This window comes from Helianthus annuus, chromosome 16 (assembly GCF_002127325.2).
Source record: "Helianthus annuus cultivar XRQ/B chromosome 16, HanXRQr2.0-SUNRISE, whole genome shotgun sequence".
NCBI lineage: Eukaryota > Viridiplantae > Streptophyta > Magnoliopsida > Asterales > Asteraceae > Helianthus > Helianthus annuus.
This window is the reverse complement of record NC_035448.2, coordinates 427,379-448,803: the sequence shown is the minus strand read 5'-3', so window position 1 is coordinate 448,803 and position 21,425 is coordinate 427,379. Positions and strand designations below refer to the sequence as shown.

General features: G+C 39.3%; 2 protein-coding genes and 1 long non-coding RNA gene across 9 annotated transcripts; 2 read left to right on the top strand and 1 right to left on the bottom strand.

The window, feature by feature from the left end:
- Positions 1 to 6,990: 6,990 nt before the first annotated feature.
- On the top strand, positions 6,991 to 9,475 carry LOC110916985. Its single transcript, XR_002580180.2, has 2 exons — positions 6,991 to 7,489; positions 9,179 to 9,475. It is a non-coding gene; the product is annotated as an uncharacterized LOC110916985 (long non-coding RNA).
- A 5,647-nt stretch (positions 9,476 to 15,122) lies between these two features.
- On the top strand, positions 15,123 to 16,840 carry LOC110917769 (MLO-like protein 12). Of its 7 annotated transcripts, none has more exons than XM_035985948.1 (6): positions 15,123 to 15,382; positions 15,867 to 15,928; positions 16,047 to 16,165; positions 16,302 to 16,369; positions 16,449 to 16,540; positions 16,645 to 16,840. In XM_035985948.1, exons 1-5 carry the CDS (start codon positions 15,340 to 15,342, stop codon positions 16,460 to 16,462), a joined length of 306 nt encoding a protein of 101 aa, XP_035841841.1. In that variant the 5' UTR covers positions 15,123 to 15,339; the 3' UTR covers positions 16,463 to 16,540; positions 16,645 to 16,840. The 7 variants fall into 7 exon arrangements, 3 of the variants coding, with proteins under 3 accessions (XP_035841841.1, XP_035841840.1, XP_035841839.1); XM_035985947.1 differs by having other exon boundaries at positions 15,126 to 15,382; positions 16,047 to 16,216; XM_035985946.1 differs by having other exon boundaries at positions 15,128 to 15,382; positions 16,047 to 16,369.
- A 1,072-nt stretch (positions 16,841 to 17,912) lies between these two features.
- On the bottom strand, positions 17,913 to 21,067 carry LOC110915028 (zinc finger CCCH domain-containing protein 67). The gene is made up of 6 exons (XM_022159652.2): positions 20,571 to 21,067; positions 20,274 to 20,342; positions 19,756 to 19,875; positions 19,381 to 19,692; positions 19,017 to 19,268; positions 17,913 to 18,353 (listed from the first exon to the last, which is right to left on the bottom strand). Exons 1-6 carry the CDS (start codon positions 20,973 to 20,975, stop codon positions 18,192 to 18,194), a joined length of 1,320 nt encoding a protein of 439 aa, XP_022015344.1. The 5' UTR covers positions 20,976 to 21,067; the 3' UTR covers positions 17,913 to 18,191.
- Between the last annotated feature and the right edge of the window lie 358 nt (positions 21,068 to 21,425).

Genomic DNA, 21,425 nt, shown 5'->3' with positions numbered 1-21,425 from the left:
GTTGGAATACGTTGAATGTATCCAACTTGCATGAAATGTCATCCAACTGCTCGCTGTATATTCCCCTACGCGGGCCAGAACTCCCAGCTGAAGGCGATGCCGTATCAGATCTAGATTTTTTAGCACGCCTTCTTGAGGCATTTCTTCCATACTCAGGCCGGTTTGGGCTTGGCGAATCATCCAAAAGTTCCTCAAACTCTTGATCTCGTGCATCAGATTGGGCTTGGGACGAGGCCCTTGACCTTTTGAAAGACGAGTTAGTTTCGCTACCAATGGGGATAGTCGCCCACTTTGGATGGAACTTACAAATCTCCCAACAATGCATGAAACGGAAGTCAATCATAGGAGAGTGTATGAAAAATGGACGAGCTATTGGACGAGTGGGTAGTGGGCTAGGATTATTTTCTTGGAATCCATACGGGTTGCTCGGGTCAAAAGGACGGTTGTAATGATGCATTTTTTTCATTTTGTAGAAGGAGAATTGAAGATGTATAGAAGATGTGGTTGAATGTGGTAAAAAATGGAAGAAAAAATGTGAGTTTTATAGTGAAAAAATGGAAGAAAAAAATATTTTTTTTTAATATAGCCGTTGGCCCGGCTCTTTTCTTTTGGCCATACACAGCCCGCCATGTCACCTTGCTCCCCCGTCCCACGCCCGGCTTGAAAGCCAAGCCCCAAGGGCCACGACCCCAACCCAAGCCCACCCGGGGTGGTGCCTTGGGCGTTTTCCTCAAGCCACGCCCCAACCCAAGCCCCATACCCTATGGCCTTATCATCATCATGACATAGTGTCATGTCAGCTATTTATAGTTCATCATCTAAAATCACTAATCTTTCCGAGTCTCATTTAACAGGGGGATGGGAGGGAAAAGAAATGAAAATATGAAAAAAACCATGTTTCCGAGTTTTTTTAGGATAGGAGGGAAAAGAATGGAAAATGAAAGAAATTATGATCATATATTCATCCTCCCAAATTGGAGAGATTATGAGAGAAAATTTTCCTTCTCCTTCTCCTGTTAAATGAGACTCGGGAACATAGTGTAAAGGTGTGGTGGTCATCACAAGTATTCTCTTATTTTAATTTATTTTTAGTGATTGGTGCAGTATCCTGCCGCTATAGCTTTTTGAATTTAAAGACATTTTAGATATCCACAAATTCATTAAGTGTAGTAAGAAGGAGGAGAAAATAATTTATGGGGTTGGCTTTAATAACGTCCTTGTGTATATGGAAAGAGAGAAATGAAGTGGTTTTTAAACAGAAAATATGTAACTCGCAAGATATCATACGGGAGTTAAAATCAACAAGTTTCGCGTGGGTTAAAAATAGGTCTTCTTGTAAATCTATTAGATGGAAGAATTGGTGTAAATACCCTTTGTATATGTTGTAATTTTCTTGCCCTTTGCCCGTTTGGGTCAGGAGTGCTGTTGTATGTTTGGCCTTTTACCCATTTGGGTCAGAGGTTGTTTTTAATGAAGTTTAATTTTCAAAAAAAAAAATTATTTTTATGAGAAGGAAAAGAAAATATTAAATAAGGAAAGGAGACCCGATTGTCATTGTTTAATTCATGTCAATCATGAAGGATGAGATAATTGGGTGGTGTGGCAATTCATTAATGGTCCTACATGACGAAGGATGACTCAACTCATGCCCCCACACCCTTCAGCCTAATCCCCAGTTATGAAAAGGAAAAGGAAATATTAAAAAAGGAAAGGAGGCCCATGATTGTCATTGTTTAATCCATACCAATCATGGTGGATGAGATAATTGGGTGGTGTAGCAATCCATTAATGGTCCTACATGACGATTGATGACTCAACTCATACCCCCACACCTTTCAGCCTAATCACCGGTAATAAATACCCTTATTAATTATTTTTCTTTCTTTAAATACCATTTTTTATGGAAATTCATTAAAAAAATTAATGAAATACATGAATAAAAAGAGTAAACTGTCAAAATGGTCCCTGAGGTCTGTTCACTTTTGCCACTTTAGTCCAAAACTCAAACCTTTTGAATCTAGGTCCCTGTGGTTTCAATTTCGTTGTCATTTTTATTCAAAAGCAAAATCTTGTCAGATTTTTCAGTTAATATCCAGTTTTTTTTTTTTTTTTGTCTTTTTTCTTCCTTTTTAATGAAGGGCAAAATGGTCAGATTTTTTAATTTGTTATAATAAAACGTTAAAAGACCATTTTGCCTTTCATTAACAGAGAGGAAAAAGAGAAAAAAACTAGATGTTAACTGAAAAATCTGACCACGTCCTGATTTTGGATGAAAATGGCAACAAAATTGAAATCACATGGACCCAGATTCAAAAGGTTTGAGTATTAGACTAGAGTGACAAAAATGACCAAAACTTAAGGACTATTTTGGCAGTTTACTTGAATGAAAAAGGAAACAACTATGAACAAGGATGTTATACCGTCTCTAACACATCCATCTATGGTCGTTTGTGGCCAACATGGTGGACTTGTGGTAGAGATATGCTATGGAAGGGAAGGGAAGAGAGAGGGAGTGTTTCGTCAATCTAAACATTTTCCCGGTCATATTCTTTTTCACACCGTCTCTTTCTTACTTTGAGTTGCCTTTAATAATGCTTAGAAAATGGTAGATATGGTGAGATGCTATAGGTATTGTCGTTGTTTTACACTTTAACAAAATATTCATATTGGCGTCGGCTCGCACACATGCTAACATTGTTGCATATAAGCTGGTTAATAAGATCAAGATAGCCAATGAGGTGGTGGTGGAGTGACATGGGAGAGACTTGGTGTTCTAAGGGACCCAGGTTCGATTCCTGCCCTCCTCGTTATTTTCTACTACATCTGGTGATGATGGGAGACTAAGTATAACAACCCTCGAAATCACCCCTAAACGCTCCTAAATACACCTCGTATGCGATAAACGAACCTGAATAATCTTTATTTAATAAAAATCAAATAAAATGAATAAATAGGATGTCTTGCGGGTCGCGACCAAAACCCCTTGGCGAGTCGCGGGGCGCGACCGAGTAACACCAGGCGACACCTCCTTGCGCCACGTGTCCGGACAAGTGTTGAACCTATATTGGTGACTAACCAAGGCTAGGACCTAGCCTAGCCACTCACGGGCCGCGGAAGATAAGGAAGAAGGACTCGCGGGGCGCGAGCCCCCCCTGATCCAACCTATAAAAGGGGCCGCATGCCTCATTTGTTTCTCGTTCAGAATTTCTTCTCTCTCAAATGCCCCAAAGATATTGGATGGCAGGGGTGAGAATAGCTTGAACCCCTCATATGTAAACTACTATTAATACTTTAAACCGGCTTCTTGGGATTGTATCCTTGCTGACTCAAACCACTTAGCCGAGGGTAACATCACCTTCAAAAGAGGGGCTTACCACTTTTCGCATTAGTAACTTACTTCATTGTCTTTCAATATTCCGACCCTTTGGGATTGTATCCCTGCTGACTCAAACCACTGTGTTGAAGGTAACGTCACCTTCAAAAGAGGGGCCTACTATTATAACTAAGATAATCTTTTAAAAAGTCCGAAAGTGCGAAAATCATTAAAGGATACATTAAAGATGAGTTGGATCCAAGTGATTTTATCTTGCCTATTTGTTTTTCATTTTATTTATTTCATTTTTAGTTTTATTTTCATGACTAAAAACTCTTTTCTCAAAAAAATTAGATTGATTCGATGTTGACGATAAACCAATATTAAAAGCTCATGTGTCCTTGGACGACCTCAGTATCTTACCAACACTATACTACGCTCACGATGGGTGCACTTGCCCAAGTGTGTGTTCAGTGTTAGTATAATATGGTGTTTTATAAATTTAAAACTTGACTAATGTGTAAAATGGGCTCAAAACATCAATAAAATCATATCACGCTTAATGCACACCATGTTACTCATTCAGACTCAGTATAACGATTAATCATTCAGAGGCAAATGTCTAAACCATTCAGACATCTGCTCGCGAAACAAACAGTCTGAACAAGTAAGAGGCCTAAACCATTAAGAGGCTCATTAAGAGGTAACAAACAGCCTCTAAGTGTTATTAGCTCCTCATCGATTAAAACAAAAGGCTACGTGACCGTGGTTCGATTCTTTATTATTTGAACTTGATTCTTTCTACAGGTCCAATATGTGAGGGGTAGTTTTTATATTATAAAGGGTATAAAAAATGGTTGTGAGTGGAGGAGAGAGAAAATGTTACTGTTCATCTGTATATTTGGGGGGACACTGTTCACCCAATATAATTTTTTTAATATATATTGAAAGTGGTTGTGACTGAAGGAGAGAGAAAAATGTAATGATAATATTATTTAATTGAAAAGGAGTGAGAAAAAGTATTTGTTTTTAGTGAAAATATATTAATATAAAAGTTGTTTTTTAGTGGAATGTATGTATAGTTTGATGGATTGAATGAGAATGCTCTAAGAAGGTTCCCACTCCCACATAAAGATAACAAATTGAAAAGGTTCTCTCAGCAAGCTTGTAGACAAATGTATAGGGCTGAGCAGTATACGGTTCAGAACCGGCAGAACCGGGGAACCGACCGGAACCGCTAGATCCAAACCGTATTTTTGTATATATGGTCCGGTTCCGGTTCTTAAATTTGGGTAAAAACGGTTCCCGGTTCGGTTCCGGTTAAAGAACCGCTAGAACCAGTTGGGATTATAAATATTTAAAACCCTATTTTATTAATGGGTTTTTCAACATCGTACGACCATCCTAATTCTTATTCCCTCCTCTTATATTCATTTCACGATCTCATCTTTCATCTTCTAATTCTTCTCCATCTCTCAACCCTAACACTCATTGCTATCATACAAGTTCATCTCCATCAACACCATGTAAATACAAGTACGCTATTCTACATGATCTTTTTTTATGATTGCATATATTTTCTTTCTAGATGTTTGCTTTCTAATACATATAGTTTTCTGTATGTGAAGATTAAAATTGAACAAAAATAATCAAACCAATGTTGATCAAATTGTAAATGTGTGTATAAATAGTGTATCGCTGTAAATACAGAAGATGCATTACTCATCAATATATTTTCGTGAAACAAATACAATAGATGCATTATTCGTTTATTCTTTTTAGTTGCTAACACTTAGTTTCATTTAGATGTTTATAAGAAGATTGAGAGGATGAAGATCGAATGAAGTTTGAAGATGTTTGTTTTAATTATTAACACGATGGTTGTGATAATTTTATTTAGAGTTTGTTTTATGGCTTGAAATTTTTTATTGTTGCTTTGCTACTTTTATTTTGGTTGGTTTGAACTTTGAATGTTGCAACTCTAAGTTAATGTTTTAAATGGTTTGATTCGTTTTTATTGAATTGTTAATTTTACGATTTAATTGTCAACCGGTTCCCGCGAGAACCGTTTACACGAGAACCATTTAACCGGTGCGGAACCGAACCGGAACCATTATAATACGGTTCGGTTCTGGTTCTTAAATTTAGCAATTAACGGTTCCGGTTTGGTTCTGGTTCGGTTCGATTTGGTCCGGTTCTGAACCGTTGCACAGCCCTACAAATGTATTCTGCCATTTCTCAAAGTAATTCCGACCAAAGATTTCCATGCTAGTTCAACTGATTGGTCCGTCAGTGATCCAAATTTGCCGTTCAAAAAAAAAAAAAAAAAAAAAAAAAAACCAATCAAAACAAAAACTTAATCAATGAAATAGCCAAGGCGGGGAGAACTTTGTAAGGACCAAAGACTATTGTTTTCACGTTTTAGTTAAGATTTTAAATTAGAGACCCTAAGTCTTTGTCTTACCGAGTCTCTAGTGAATATATTAACTTTTCAAATAAAGAGGGTCATTTCTATGTACCGTAAAACATTTTATAATGATAGTCTCAAATCATAAAAGTTTGCCGTTTTTATAACATGAATGCAAATAAAACCTCACGATTATAAATCTATTATCAATCTATGACGACTTGAACTAACTTGTAAACTAAACAAATAACCAAATTACTAGGGCTGTGCAACGGTTCAGAACCGGACCAAATCGAACCGAACCAGAACCAAACCGGAACCGTTAATTGCTAAATTTAAGAACCAGAACCGAACCGTATTATAACGGTTCCGGTTCGGTTCCGAACCGGTTAAATGGTTCTCGTGTAAACGGTTCTCGCGGGAACCGGTTGACAATTAAATCGTAAAATTAACAATTCAATAAAAACGAATCAAACCATTTAAAACATTAACTTAGAGTTGCAACATTCAAAGTTCAAACCAACCAAAATAAAAGTAGCAAAGCAACAATAAAAAATTTCAAGCCATAAAACAAACTCTAAATAAAATTATCACAACCATCGTGTTAATAATTAAAACAAACATCTTCAAACTTCATTCGATCTTCATCCTCTCAATCTTCTTATAAACATCTAAATGAAACTAAGTGTTAGCAACTAAAAAGAATAAACGAATAATGCATCTATTGTATTTGTTTCACGAGAATATATTGATGAGTAATGCATCATCTGTATTTACAGCGATACACTATTTATACACACATTTACAATTTGATCAACATTGGTTTGATTATTTTTGTTCAATTTTAATCTTCACATACAGAAAACTATATGTATTAGAAACCAAACATCTAGAAAGAAAATATATGCAATCATAAAAAAAGATCATGTAGAATAGCGTACTTGTATTTACATGGTGTTGATGGAGATGAACTTGTATGATAGCAATGAGTGTTAGGGTTGAGAGATGGAGAAGAATTAGAAGATGAAAGATGAGATCGTGAAATGAATATAAGAGGAGGGAATAAGAATTAGGATGGTCGTACGATGTTGAAAAACCCATTAATAAAATAGGGTTTTAAATATTTATAATCCCAACTGGTTCTAGCGGTTCTTTAACCGGAACCGAACCGGGAACCGTTTTTACCCAAATTTAAGAACCGGAACCGGACCATATATACAAAAATACGGTTTGGATCTAGCGGTTCCGGTCGGTTCCCCGGTTCTGCCGGTTCTGAACCGTATACTGCTCAGCCCTACAAATTACTTCACTTCTACTTTTATAGGGATCTGACTGAAAATACTCAAAACTAAAGGGCATATATTGGAAAATGTTAATAGTACAAGGGCCAATGGAGCACTCCTGTTAGTTTCACTTTCGGAATTCTTTTCCTGCAAGCCAATCGCCGTATCCATTCGCTTCGCCGCCGGTAACCGATCTCAGCCGTTCACCAGAAAGTTTCTCTCCGTCGTTGCAACCGTACCCTATCGAGTATCTGTCAATTAGCATCCGATTGATAGTTTCAATCAATCTGTTTCTGTTCAACGGAGTTATTTGCAGACCTAATTGACGGATCAAATGGCGTTAACGAACTTGATACTGACGGTTGCAGGAGTCAGTGCAGTGATTCTGTTGATGAGGAGTGATGTGAAACAGTCTGCTTCTATTTTCAAACGGAACGTTCGTCAAATTCGCCACTGGCTTGAGGAAGAATCTAACACTGTTGTTAAGTATGTTTTGATTTAAACACACACACACAGTTAGTTTCAAGGTTATGATAGTATTCAAATGAAATTATGCTTGATTCCTAACAGTGTTGTTAAGTATGTTTTGATTTAAACACACACACGCATACACACAATTACTTTCAATGTTATGACAGTATTTGATTGAAATTATGTTTGAATTTCATGAGTTATTTGTGCTTTGTTCACTTTGTGAAAAGGTTATAGTTCCAAAATCAGTTACATCTAGTGTAAAATGACCTGTTTATGAAGTTTTGGTTGAAGAAGCAATAGATAGTGAAACAGCAGGAATCATTGTGTAATATGTTGTTTCTGATGACATGTTAATCTATTATATGTGTTTTAGGGCATGATTAATAAGGATTACTCTTCCATGTTTCTGTTTTAAAAAAGTTTTGCATATGATTTGCTGTTTACACTGATATTTTAGAAACCTATCAACATCCTTCAAGAGTAACACTAGGAATCTGTCTCATCTAAGGTGCATTTTGGTATTTTTGGGTAGTTCATAATTTATGGCCAAAGCACTTTCTCATTAGCATGCTTTACTTCTTTGAGCGCCCAAATATGTGTAATTTGTTGGTATTTGTGTATTGGTTGTATGGTGAAGTAAGAAATTGTGTCTTAACCTTTTTATAGCCGGTTATTAGCTCAAATTAGTGATCCTTAAGATCTTACGTCAAGAGCACAATGTAAGCTAAAATGAGACCTGTGGCTACTTTTGTGACTTAGTTATGAGGGTGAGGTTTCATAAGATGGTTCCTTTAGCAAACTTACAATTGGATTTATAAAATTGCATGAATTCTTAAGATACAAGGCTCATGGATATACCATGTCTTATGGAGCTATATATTTGAATTGCATTTATTGAGGATGCGATGGAAAGAGTTTCAAACCCTGTTTGATATAGAACTTGGGATGGGATGGGTGGGGTGAGGGTTAACTGTTTTTTTATAGAAGCTATAGTATAGTGCTTCTCGTGAATCACTCTTAAATAACTGTGTACAGCCTGATTGTTAAAAAAGTTTAGAGAATATGCTTTTCTTCTCTTAGATAAATATATTCCATAATGAAACCGTAGGCTAAATGCCATGCATTATGGACAGGAATCCTGATGGCTGATACTACCAGGCATTAGCAAGCAAGATGCTAAAAGACTAAAATTCCTTTAGTGTAGAAAAATGTAGGCACTTAGTTGTAGAGATGAACTATTCTAGGATCTTAGTAGTAGTATAAACACCTTATATTCAAGCATTCATACCCACTTAAGCATCCTGTAACTTCAATTAACAAATCAGGAAGCTCTTTCAAGCCCTAGATTTACAGTTGCCATCATTTACTGGTCATGAGGTGAGCATGTACACCGATCATTGATGCCCCCTCTGTTCAGAAACACATAAACACCAAATCCTTCTCTCAAAGAAGTCAAATGAAGGATGCAATCATGATATAAATTAAGTTAGATATAGATAAAGTAGAGATCTTGCTTTGCTAGATTTGAAAATTGGTTACTATCTAGTTCTCATGATTTCCCTAGTTTACAACTGTTGTATAGGCTTTGCTTAATGTCTACTTTTTCCCATGTGGTAATATGATCCGGATTCATCAGCCAAAATTTGTTTATATGCAGTATTATGTTCAAATCTCGATTTTGAACTTGCTATGGTTTTACAGGGAAATTGAGAAGGCAAAACCCAAGGAACTACCTAAGAAAGATATCCCAAAGGATAATTGAAGATGGAGTGAAGTTACATGATGTTATGGTCTTCAAAGAATCTGATCCGTATCAACTCCGTGTTTGTTTCATAGATCATATATACGCTGCTAGTAATAAAGAAAGTAGAATGATATTCTTGCATTATGCAAATTTTCTTTCACCAGTTTTGTCAAGTGAAGCACTTTGATACCAATCTCATTTCTTGAAGGTTATGATTTTCTCATATTATTAATATATTATTTAGAAATTGTACATTCTGTGAAGTGAAGCATTTTGACACATGCATTAAGTATTTTAAAATATAAAAACAAATATCATGGTCAGCCCAGCATGATCGATTGATCGATATTTAAAGGTTACCCGTGTTGACCCTGTATTGATTTAAACCGTTATCCAAGACCATTCGTTTTGTCACCTCTACCAAATACCGACAATGTGCCGTTAGTGTGTTATCTTGTTAGTGATCCGTTAGTGTGTTATCTTGTGAAACCTGCCACAAACCAAATATGGATACCATTAACATACTAGAAACAAAATGGGGAAAATATTTTCAGGAAACTGAAAAGGTATTTACCACACTGAGAGCTGTTGTTGAGGTAATGAAGGTCCTTAGCAAAGACTCTGATCCTGGTGGAGTTGGAAGATATATTACAAATGAGGTAGTTCTCTTTATATTGCGTATTTCCTTTTGTTTTAATTATTTTTATATATTTATTCTAGTTAAAAAGGTTAAAGAAACCAGACCAACAATTGTAGGGGTATCTATTGTCTTTTGGTTTTTTATGGTGGGGGATCTGAAATTAGAGTGTCTGAGAACCATTTGTGATTTTGGTGATTCCGCTATCTGAGATAGCAGATCACGGTGATACTGTCTTGCAAGTGGATCTCACATGTAACCTGCTTTCTTAGATGGCGGACCTGCTAACAAATTCCCAGCCCTCACACATTCTGCCTAACTCAATGTATTATGAATTGTTTTCGGTGTAGTGGTATAAAATAAAATTCTCTCTTAAAACACTTGAAGACAATGGTTAATAAATAGGGTGTAGTATTGTATCTTTCTTGAACAATAAATTTACACACCTTGTAGATTACAAATGATGTTCATATAAAATCAGGGTTTTGTAAGTGTTTAGTCAAGTCACATAGCAGACTATTTTCTTAGGAATAGATGCAGATTCATCTCACATCACCAATTTAAAGGTTAAAAAAAGGAATTTGTATGTATACATTTATCCCATTTTCACAAACTATATGTAATTCACCAACTTGCAAAAGTAGCATACCATCTTACCCCTTGTTTTCTTAGTTTTTTTATTCCATTTTCCCAACACTACTTCACAACGTGACAAAGTTAAGCCCATGTCCAATTGATGATAATCTTTTATGGTTACAACCATATCACTTAAACTTGGCAAGGAATTTGAGGTTAAACGTGTTGATAAAAAGTTTCGGGTCTTATATTAAAGAAACATCCCTGCCCGATGGGGTTTTATCCCGCATGCGCTTTGATGGAATAATTGACGGTGGTTTCCGACTAATGGACCATGGGTTGATAACTGCCCTTGTTGAAAGATGGTGTCTAGAGACCCTCACATTTCACCTAGGATTGGTGAAGCAATAGTGACCTTGGAAGACGTTAATGTTTTAATGGTTGTATGGGTTTTCGGTGAGAAGCCTTTAGAAGAAAATCCAGAACTTTAATATGGTGTGCAGGGGCACAATATAGAAGGGGAACCGCCGGGGGGGGGGGGGGGGGGCGCGAACTTTTCGCTCAGTAGTGTCCGGTATGTAGTTTTCGTATAGAATTTTTTAGGTATATACGTTTTCTACCTTCCCGGTCGGAAATCTCAAACTTCGCCACTGATGGTGTGACAACGTTTTCAATTTTTTTGGAACAATTGGGTTCCAGAGAAGGTTTCAGTAGTAGCATGGAGGGCTGGACTTGATCAACTGCCTACTTTTGATTCTCTAAGGAGGCGGAATATAGCGGTTCGGTCTTACTTAAGCTTGCTTTGTGGAGATGCGAGTGAACCTGTGGAACATGTCTTTGGCGCATGTCATTTTTCTCAAATGGTTTGAAATGTATATCACAATGGCGTGGTGTCCTGACGATTTTTGCTTTTCACACAAGGGGTATATTGGAGGCTCATAAATAAGTATCAAATCTAAGAAGAAGAAAAAGGCGTTCAACGCGGTGGTTCAAACGGCTTTTTGGAGTCTGTGGAGAGTGCAGAATGAAAGTTTGTTTAACCAAAAGCCGGTCTCGTTAGCAAAGGTCATAGAGGAAATCAAAGTAATGAGTTTTTTGTGGGTAAAAAATAAGCTCTGATCTTTTGGTGTTCGTATTATTTTTGTGGGGTCACTTTGGTTTGCTGTATGTATTGTGGTGTATCTGGGACATGGTGAGCAGCTTGCTGGCCATGATGTTGAATAGAGTTTCTGTTGCCTTTTCAAACAAAAAAGAACTCCTTACCTCAACTTCCCGTATAATCATTGTTCTTAATTTATTTGTCATTTTTTAGACTTTTTAGTGTATACAGAAAAAAAACACAAACAAATAACATTAGCTTGCAAGGCCAAGCATAACATAACACATGCAATAGGAGCGGTTCCGGGAAGATTGAAATAAAGCAAGAGTTTTAGGCCCCCACTTTGGTAATCATTGTGGTCTTTAATTATGGGTGAGGGTATTGGTACATCCCCTAAAAGTAATGACACACCCTCCTAGCAGCCCCATATAAGGCAATGAGGGTTGTATAGGGGTTGAGTGCATTAATTATGTCAGAAAAAGTAAAGTTATACAACCCTCATTGCCCTATGAGCGGTGTATTAAAAAGGTGGTAGTTGGAGCATTAAACCCTATACGCATCTTATTGCCCAATACGCCTCAAACTAATGCCAATCATTGGGTGTCAGCCAATGATTACCAAAGATTGGGGTGTAAGTAACTTTATTTTGTTAGGGTATTTGTATGGGGAAGTGGTGAAATATTAAGAAAATTAATTTTTTTTTATAAAATGTTGTTATAAAATATTTTGTTAGTATTATAAAAACTTTATATTTTTATAAAATGAATTGTGTATATTTTTAATAAAAAAATGTGCATGTTTTTTTATATTGTAAAAAAAAAAAAAAAACCACCACAGCCGACCCACCACCACCACCACCACAGCCGACCCACCACCATCACCACCACCACCACCACAGCCGACACACCACCACAACCACAGCCGACACACCATCACCACCACTGCCACCAACATAGCCGACCCACCACCACCACCCTAGCAGACTCACCACCACCACAAACACCCCAGCCGGCCCACCACCACCACCATAGCCGGCCCACCACCACCACCATAGCCGGCCCACCACCACCACCACAGCCGACCCACCACCACCACCACAGCCGACCCACCACCATCACCACCACCACCACCACAGCCGACCCACCACCACCACCACCACCACCACAGCCGACCCACCACCACAGCCGACCCACCACCATCACCACAGCCGACACACCACCACCACCACCACCGACCCACCACCACCACCACAGCCGACCCACCACCATCACCACCACCACCACCACAACCGACACACCACCACAACCACAGCCTACACACCATCACCACCACTGCCACCAACATAGCCGACCCACCACCACCACCCTCGCAGACTCACCACCACCACCACAAGCACCCCAGCCGGCCCACCACCACCACCATAGTCGGCCCACCACCACCACCATAGCCGGCCCACCACCACCACCACAACCGACCCACCACCATCACCACAGCCGACCCACCACCATCACCACCACCACCACCACAGCCGACACACCACCACCACCACCACCACAGCCGACCCACCACCACCACCACCACCACAGCCGACACACCACCACCATCACAACCGACCCACCACCACCACAGCCGACACACCATCACCACCACTGCAACCAACATAGCCGACCCACCACCACCACCCTAGCAGATCCACCACCACCACTGCCGACACACCACCACCACTACCATCACAGCAGACACACCACCACCACCAGCACAACCGACCCACCACCACCAGCACAACCGACCCACCACCACCACCACAGCCGACACACCATCACCACCACTGCAACCAACATAGCCGACCCACCACCACCACCCTAGCAGATCCACCACCACCACTGCCGACACACCACCACCACCACTACCACCACAGCCGACACACCACCACCACCACCACAACCAACCCACCACCACCACCACCACTGCCGACACACCACCACCACCACTGCCACCAACATAGCCGACCCACCACCACCACCATAGCCGACCTACCACCACCACAACCACCCTAGCCGACCCACCACCACCACCATAGCCGGTCGACCACCACCACCACCATAGTCGACCCACCACCACCACAACCACCCCAGCCGGCCCAACACCACCACCATAACCGGTCCACCACCACCACCATAGCCGCCCCACCACCATCACCACCCCAGCCGACCCACCACCACCACCACAACCACCCCATCCGACCCACCACTACCACAACCGACCCACCACCACCACCACCCCAGCCGACCCACCACCACCACCATAGCCGACTCACCACCATCACCACAGCCGACCCACCACCACCACCACCAAAGCAGACCTACCACCATCACCACCACCATAGCCGGCCCACCACCACCACCACAACCGGCCCACCACCACCACCACAACCACCCCAGCCGACCCACCACCACCACCACCATAGCCGACCAACCACCACCACCCCAGCCGACCCACTACCACCACCATAGTCGACCCACCACCACCACCATAACCGGCCCATCACCACCACCATAGCCGACCCACCACCATCACCAACCCAGCCGACCCACCACCACCACCACAACCACCCCATCCAACCCACCACCACCACAACCGACCCACCACCACCACAACCACCCCAGCCGACCCACCACCACCACCATAGCCGACTCACCACCATCACCACAGCCGACCCACCACCACCACCACCAAAGCAGACCTACCACCATCACCACCACCATAGCTGGCCCACCACCGCCACCATACCCGACCGACCACCACCATAGCCGGCCCACCACCGCCACCATACCCGACCGACCACCACCACCACCACCAAAGCAGACCTACCACCATCACCACCACCATAGCCGGCCCACCACCACCACCACAACCGACCCACCACCACCACCACCACATCCGACACACCATCACCATCACTGCCACCAACATAGCCGACCCACCACCACCACCACCCTAGCCGACCCACCACAACCACCCCAGCCGGCCCACCACCACCACCATAGCCGGACCACCACCACCATAACCGACCCACCACCACCACCACAACCACCCGATCCGACCCACCACCACCACAGCCGACCCACCACCACCACCACCACAGCCGACACACCCCCACTGCCACCAACATAGCCTACCCACCACCATCACTACCACCCTAGCCGACCCACCACCAAGACAATCGAGATTATCATGACATATGACATAGTGAAAAATTAATAAAATCTAAGAAAAGATACATTAATCTTATGTATTTCGGCCGTTCCTAACGAACTATTTAATAATACCATTATACCACACAACAAGACATCAATAAACATTTTAATTTTCATTTGTAACATTAATTATTTTTTCTAGTAACCATCAAATTTAATAAGAAAAAACAAAAAACAAATAACCTGATAAAAAAAATTAAACTATATTAATATAACACATCACTAGAGAAAGCACATGTCTAAACTCTAAACACACCTTTTACCCTCAGTGAGAAAGCACACCACATGGATCTCAATCCCAAATCCCTCATCCACCATCCATTCAAACCCCTCATCCAACGGTTTAAAATAACTCTAAAAACACAAAATCCTTAAACACAAAATAACCTCTCAAACAAGCACACCCCAAGATCCCTGCCCCCACCCTTTTTGCTTCAGTTCAACCACCAGAATCACCCACATCTCCATCATCGGCGACCACCGTAGGCGGCGGTGGCGTGGTGGAGTTTGTCGGGTCGTTGTTCGAGCGAGAGAGAGAGAAACGGCGAGATGAGAGAGACAGAAACGACTCTGTTTTGCCTCGGGTTTTCGGGTCAGACTCTCGTGTTTTGGTTCCGCGTGAAATCAGTGTTTGTTTAAGATTTATGAGTTTTTAAGTTCAAAAGTAATAGTTTGTTTCAAATTTATGTTTTTTTTACTTATAATTTTGGTATACATTTGTAATTTGTGTTATCGAGAGTTCAGGTAGGGGATTGGGGTTTACTAAAAATATGTATTTAATTATTTAATTATTATTTTGATTTAGTTTTGTAGTGGAGATGATTTTGAATCGAAAGAACTTTTTGATTTTGTTTTTCATAATTATGTATATTTGCTTTCTGTAAAACAGGGTTTAATCATTTCTTTTTTTATTTTTATAGTTTATATGACCAAAAACTGATGTCATTGAATTTTTGAAAAACGTAGATCTGTGAATGTTTTAAAAATTTATTCTAGTGACTAATGCAAGTTGAGGTTGAATTATGTGAATTATGATAGTATTGTAGACATCATGGTGTTTTTGTTTGAGTTTGCAGGGATATGTCCACTCGAAGCTCGCTTGGTTATGGTTATTTCAATTGCACCAATGCTCAAGATGGTTAGTTATGTGTTTGAAAAGTTGGATACTGTCTATATTGTAACTCTTGTTGTGTCAATATTTGAGGAGTTGTTATTGTTTAGTAACTGACTTAGATTGAATTAATATGGCTTGTAAGATGGTTTTTAGTTGGGACAAAACTACAAGTGATCATAACCAAAATGGCTTGAGGATTCAAGAAAGAGGTGCAATGATCAAGGGTATACCCTTCGTTCATCTCGCCAACGACCTTTTTTGGTTCAACCGCTCTCACCTCCTGCTCTATCTTATTCACTCTATCCTCTTTCAGTTAACTGTTCTAATTATAAATGTATTAACTTCTGTGGGTTTACCTCTTAAAGATCTCATTCTATCTACTTTTGATGTTTTTCAGTATCAATACGGGCCGAAATCATGCTTCCATAAGAACAAAGCCGACTTTGGGATTAAGATTCCAATGGCGTGAGTAGTGATTCATATAATATATGACTTTCTTTATGTATTCAATTTAAAAACTAAGTCTTGATTTCATGAATTGCAGGGTATTTGTACTAATACTATGCAACCATGACTTTATGCACTAGTGACACAAATGGGTTCAACCATGAGCCGGCCATGTTCAACGATCATGTGGTAGTAATTTAACATTTAAATTTAAAGATTGCATTTCATACATACGTACACTTGCGTCTATATTTTAAACTTTATTTTATTAATCTAACATTATGTTTTGTTAGGCAATTTATACGGTTCCGGTTGCAAGTATAAATTGAAGACGTTGGTTTGGGTTGCAAGTACGTAGACATTGGTTCGGGAAGTTATTGTATATCACATTCATCTTTATAGATATATGTATTTGTGTTACTTTGAAAACTTTGTAATTTACATTGTTGGATTATGTTATATGGGTTTAATTTAATTTTGTTTTTTGTATATTTAATTTTTAAGTTTAGATAATTTGTTTATAACAATAATTTATTGGGGATTTTTAATAAAATTTCCTGGAAATTGAATGAAAAAGGAATATTGTATTTAGCTTAAACACCAAGAGATGCGGTTCTAAAACCGCATCTCTTGAATACATTAAGAAAAAATAGCTTTTTGCTTAAAATATCAAAAGATGGGGTTCTAGAACCGCATCTTTTGGACCCGCATCTTTTGACATATAGCTATAAGATGCTATGCCATAAGATGCAGGTCTAGAACCGCATCTTATAGCCAATTTAACCGCATTATTTGATCATTTTTGTACTAGTGAATGTAGAAGTTTTATAATACTAATTTAAAAAAAGTTAACGTTTCATACTAACACTTGATTAAAAATGTAGAAGTTTTATAATATTAATTATAAAAAATATTGATGTTTTATAATAATAATTAACTAATAAAAATATTGCCATTTTTCTAAATATATTAAATAAAAAATGACATTTATATACCTTCCTTTTATAACAATAAATAATAATAAATATAAATGTTTATATTTTTTTTATTTTAACAACAATTTAAAAAATATATATATAAAGTTTTTTTTAAATAATATTTCATCCCAATGAAAACCCACACACCCCCCAATTTTATTCCACACAAAAGAGCCAATGATTGGGCAATCATTGGCTAACATCCAATCATTGACAATTAATAGGATGTGTGAAAAAGTAACCAAAAAGTAAACGTATAGGGCAATGAGGGGCTTATCAGGTGGATCCATTTTCAGGCGTATAGGGCAATGAGGGGTATATAGGGTTAGGGGATGTGTGGATAAATTGAGGGGATGTGTGGATAACCAGACCCTTAATTATGTGTACACACAAATGATATAGAAGTAACAAGATCCGAAGCAATTTATTTTTTTACGGCAATTTATCAACTTTGAGCCCCATGAAAGCTTGAGACGGCCCTGGGATAGCAGTAGCCACAAAGGCCAAAGCGACAGTCTGAAGCCTACAAGGAGCAGAAAGATAAAAAAAACCCTGCTTATGACTCAACTACATATAGCAGACTCTTAACCAAATAAAAATAAAGTACAATAGCTTTTATGCAAGTCAACAAAAGTCAATAGGATTTCCAATATTTGCCCTAGAAAAATCTTACGCGCCATCTGTATGTCACTGAACGCTAAAAAGGGCACGACAGTCATCAGCTCAAACACAAGCATAGACTGCAGCAGTAAAGATAATTTAATATATCCTGATATAATTCAACAATTTAACCAAATATCATCCAAGAAAATCAAAGTAAAACATGAAACTTGTATCCAAGGATGGCAAAGAGCACCACTTGATCACACGGATTGTTGTATCAGGGACTTGGGCCCGTTTGACCCATTGTACCCTTCTCTTGCAGGGTTTGAGTTGCTGTTATAATTTACTGGATGATCGTATTTACAAGCTGCCCCATATTTGCATGTTCCATGCCTACTGAAGTAAGTGCAGATATTCTGATCCTGTATTTTAATTTTTATAACAATAATTTAGTATAAAACCAGATGTTACTGCACATAACGACGGAAACAAATCAAGAAAAGAATGGGCCTGGCTGGCTCAAGTTGAATCACAATCACTGTCTATTTTAGAAAAAAAAAATATTGACAACTAATGGGTAAATTCTAACTACAAAATACAAGATTATCACAATAATGACTCAAGTCTTTGAATATGTACAGTGGCGGAGCTTGAAAATCCCCGCGGGGGGGGGGGGGGGGGGGGGGGGGGGCGCGAAAGTTACCGAACCTAAAAATTCTATATAAGTAAATTTTTTTCTTATAAACCGGGGGGTCGAAAACGTATATACCTAAAAAATTCTATACGAAGCGTACATACGTAACACTACTGAGCGAAAAGTTCGGGGGGTCGGGCGCCCCCCGGCCTCTTGAAAGCTACACCCCTGAACATGTAAGATGATTTAGGAGGCCGTAACGTTAAAAAATAAAAATAGGCTTTTGACTATGGGACATGGGTGATTGGGTGACTTTCAACCTATTTGACCACTCCCTTTTTGTTATTACATGAAATAACGTAAAACCAACTCAAGCAAAATATAAAGGCTGTTCATATGCCATTTTGATTGTGGGTTAAACTTTCACAGAGCAATATGAAGACGAACTTACTCTTAAAGTTGTGGTGGTTCGGCTCTGAGGATGATTAAATTTGCATGAGGTCCGGTATTTGCAGTCTCCGGTTTTCATAAAGTAACTGCAATCGGGTTGACCGGGCCTCTCAGGATACTCTGAAACTAACATAGGCTGCTGCTGCTGATGATGTGTGTACATGTTAGTATTATTATTCTGTGGATTGTTGAGGAAGAAAGCCGGTGGTATAGGTAAGCCCTGCTCTGAACTCGGGTATAAATGAGCAGGAGCCTAGAGGAATGTCAAAACCATTAAAAAGGGTTAGATAATAAAAGAAAATAAGTTATTTATCTATGGAATAAAAGAATATATTTCACTGGAATAAGTGAATCTAACAATTTACCTGATAACCATTCCAGTCTGGATTTGGCGGAGGCATGTTTTGGGTTGGTGGGTACACCATTGGTGGTACAAAGGCAGCGGTGGGGTCTGGCGTTCTTGGGGCCGACCATGAGGGCATATTGGGAATATTGGGTTGGGGTGCGGGTTGTAACGGAAGAGGTCCTTCATTGCCATAACTTGTGGGAGCATCATTGGCATAAGTTGTGGGAACATCATCGCCCCCAACTGCAGTAGGATCAGGATGATTAAACCTACAACTTGGCCCGTATTTGCAGGAACCGTTACGCATGTAGTAAGGACATTCTTTCTCTCCCTGTAACAAAACTTAGTCAAAGAAGCAAAAATATAATAATTAGAATTGCAAATTGTTTAATACCGGTCGGATTGGCAGGCCCAAAAAGTTGTACTCTGCCACTGGTGTTTTAACACTCTTTCCTCTTCCATGATTAAATTTGCAAGCCTTTCCATACTTGCAGCCCGCAGATGATGTATGATACTGCAGTAAGTTATAAAAAGGTGCAAATGCATAAAGACACCAATTATTGACTCAAGACTATTAAAATTAACTAAGATTATCCTAACAAAAGATGAAGGTGAACAGTGGCGAAGCTTGAGATTTCCGACCGGAGGTCGGAAGTCACCGGACCTAAAATTATACCTTAAAAATTATAAAACCAGGGGGGTCGAAAACGTATATATCTAAAAAATTCTATACGAAACGTACATACATAACACTACTGAGCGAAAAGTTCGGGGGGTCGGGCGCCCCTCCCGGCCTCTTCAAAGCTACGCCCATGAAGGTGAACATTCCATCCACTAAGAAATGGCATGCTTGATTAGCATCGGTCGGTTATACAATTAAGGTAAATGAAAATCATGAGACATGAATACTACCTTGCACTCAGTCTGTGCATGCCTCTCCACCACATTTTCTTCCTTTTGCTTCTTTGTCTCTTTGATAGGCTGTTAATATTCAATAACTTACAGAGTGTGAGGTTTCTTCAAATTCTAACTACAGTTAAAAACCTAATCAACATAACATTGTGGTGTTACAGTTAACAACATCATCCAGCTGTTGGAAATTAACCTGATTTTTCCTTCTGAGAGGGTGATTGAACTTGATATAATTATCCCAAAACAAAACAAAAGAAAAGCAAAAGTTAGAAAGGAGAAGAGATAATAATGAATGACCTGGATTTTCCTTCTGATAGGGTGATTAAACTTGCAGTTAGAGCCAAACTTACACATCCCAGTCCTAATGTAATAAGCACAATCCTCAGCATCTAATCTCAAGGGATAATGATAAGCAGCAGCAGCTTTGACATTTTTTGTCTGATTTTCCAGATCTTGTACACGTTCATCAACACTCGCATCCTCATCTTCTAAAACCCTAAACTCATCCGGATCCACTTTCTCAGTTCCGCTGGAAGATTCAGCTTCCAGTTGATTGCAGGATAAGACTAGGTTTTGGAGGTCTTGAGCGAGGATTTGAACTAGATGATCATTGTCGATGGAATCTGGAAGTTGTTGTTGAGATTTTGGTCCAAATGGGTCCTCCTCCTCCATTTTCCCTCTCAATTTTTGTAAAAACCACATTTATGGTGTGGAAAAGCCAGCCAGCCAGCCAGGGAGGGAGGGAGGGAGGGGGACTTTGATTGAGATTTTGGAAGAAAGAACCAAGACGATTTAGCCGATAGCTGTCAAACACTATATTGTTCTTAAACAATTTTGTTTTTCTTATACTAGGAAATTACATAGTAATAATAGTGGTAGGTAAACGGGTAATAAGTTGCGCTGTAACTATCTTTTGAATTGCAAAACTGATCCTACTGAAAACAAGCTCTGGCTCTTTGACATCGAGAAATTGTTGTGCAAGATAATTTCTATTATTTTTATGAAATTTGTTATTGTACAATAGAGTATTTCGTAACAATAATAAGAGAGAAGAGTATTTTAGAAAGATACAATATTGTTAACTTATGAACTCACTTCCCTACGATTTTCAAACGGCTATAACATTTTTATATAATAATGTTTAAAAAAAGA

What these genes read in the sequence shown, in the direction of transcription:
- LOC110915028 (XM_022159652.2), bottom strand. Translation starts at nt 20,975, where the DNA reads ATGTGGTTTTTACAAAAATTGAGAGGGAAAATGGAGGAGGAGGACCCA. An exon ending in CTATCAGAAGGAAAATCCAG is followed by an intron (nt 20,343 to 20,570) that starts GTCATTCATTAT and finishes GAATATTAACAG; the next exon opens with CCTATCAAAGAGACAAAGAA. An exon ending in ATGCACAGACTGAGTGCAAG is followed by an intron (nt 19,876 to 20,273) that starts GTAGTATTCATG and finishes AACTTACTGCAG; the next exon opens with TATCATACATCATCTGCGGG.
- LOC110917769 (XM_035985946.1), top strand. Translation starts at nt 15,340, where the DNA reads ATGAGAGAGACAGAAACGACTCTGTTTTGCCTCGGGTTTTCGG. An exon ending in TTGCACCAATGCTCAAGATG is followed by an intron (nt 15,929 to 16,046) that starts GTTAGTTATGTG and finishes ATGGCTTGTAAG; the next exon opens with ATGGTTTTTAGTTGGGACAA. An exon ending in GGGATTAAGATTCCAATGGC is followed by an intron (nt 16,370 to 16,448) that starts GTGAGTAGTGAT and finishes CATGAATTGCAG; the next exon opens with GGTATTTGTACTAATACTAT.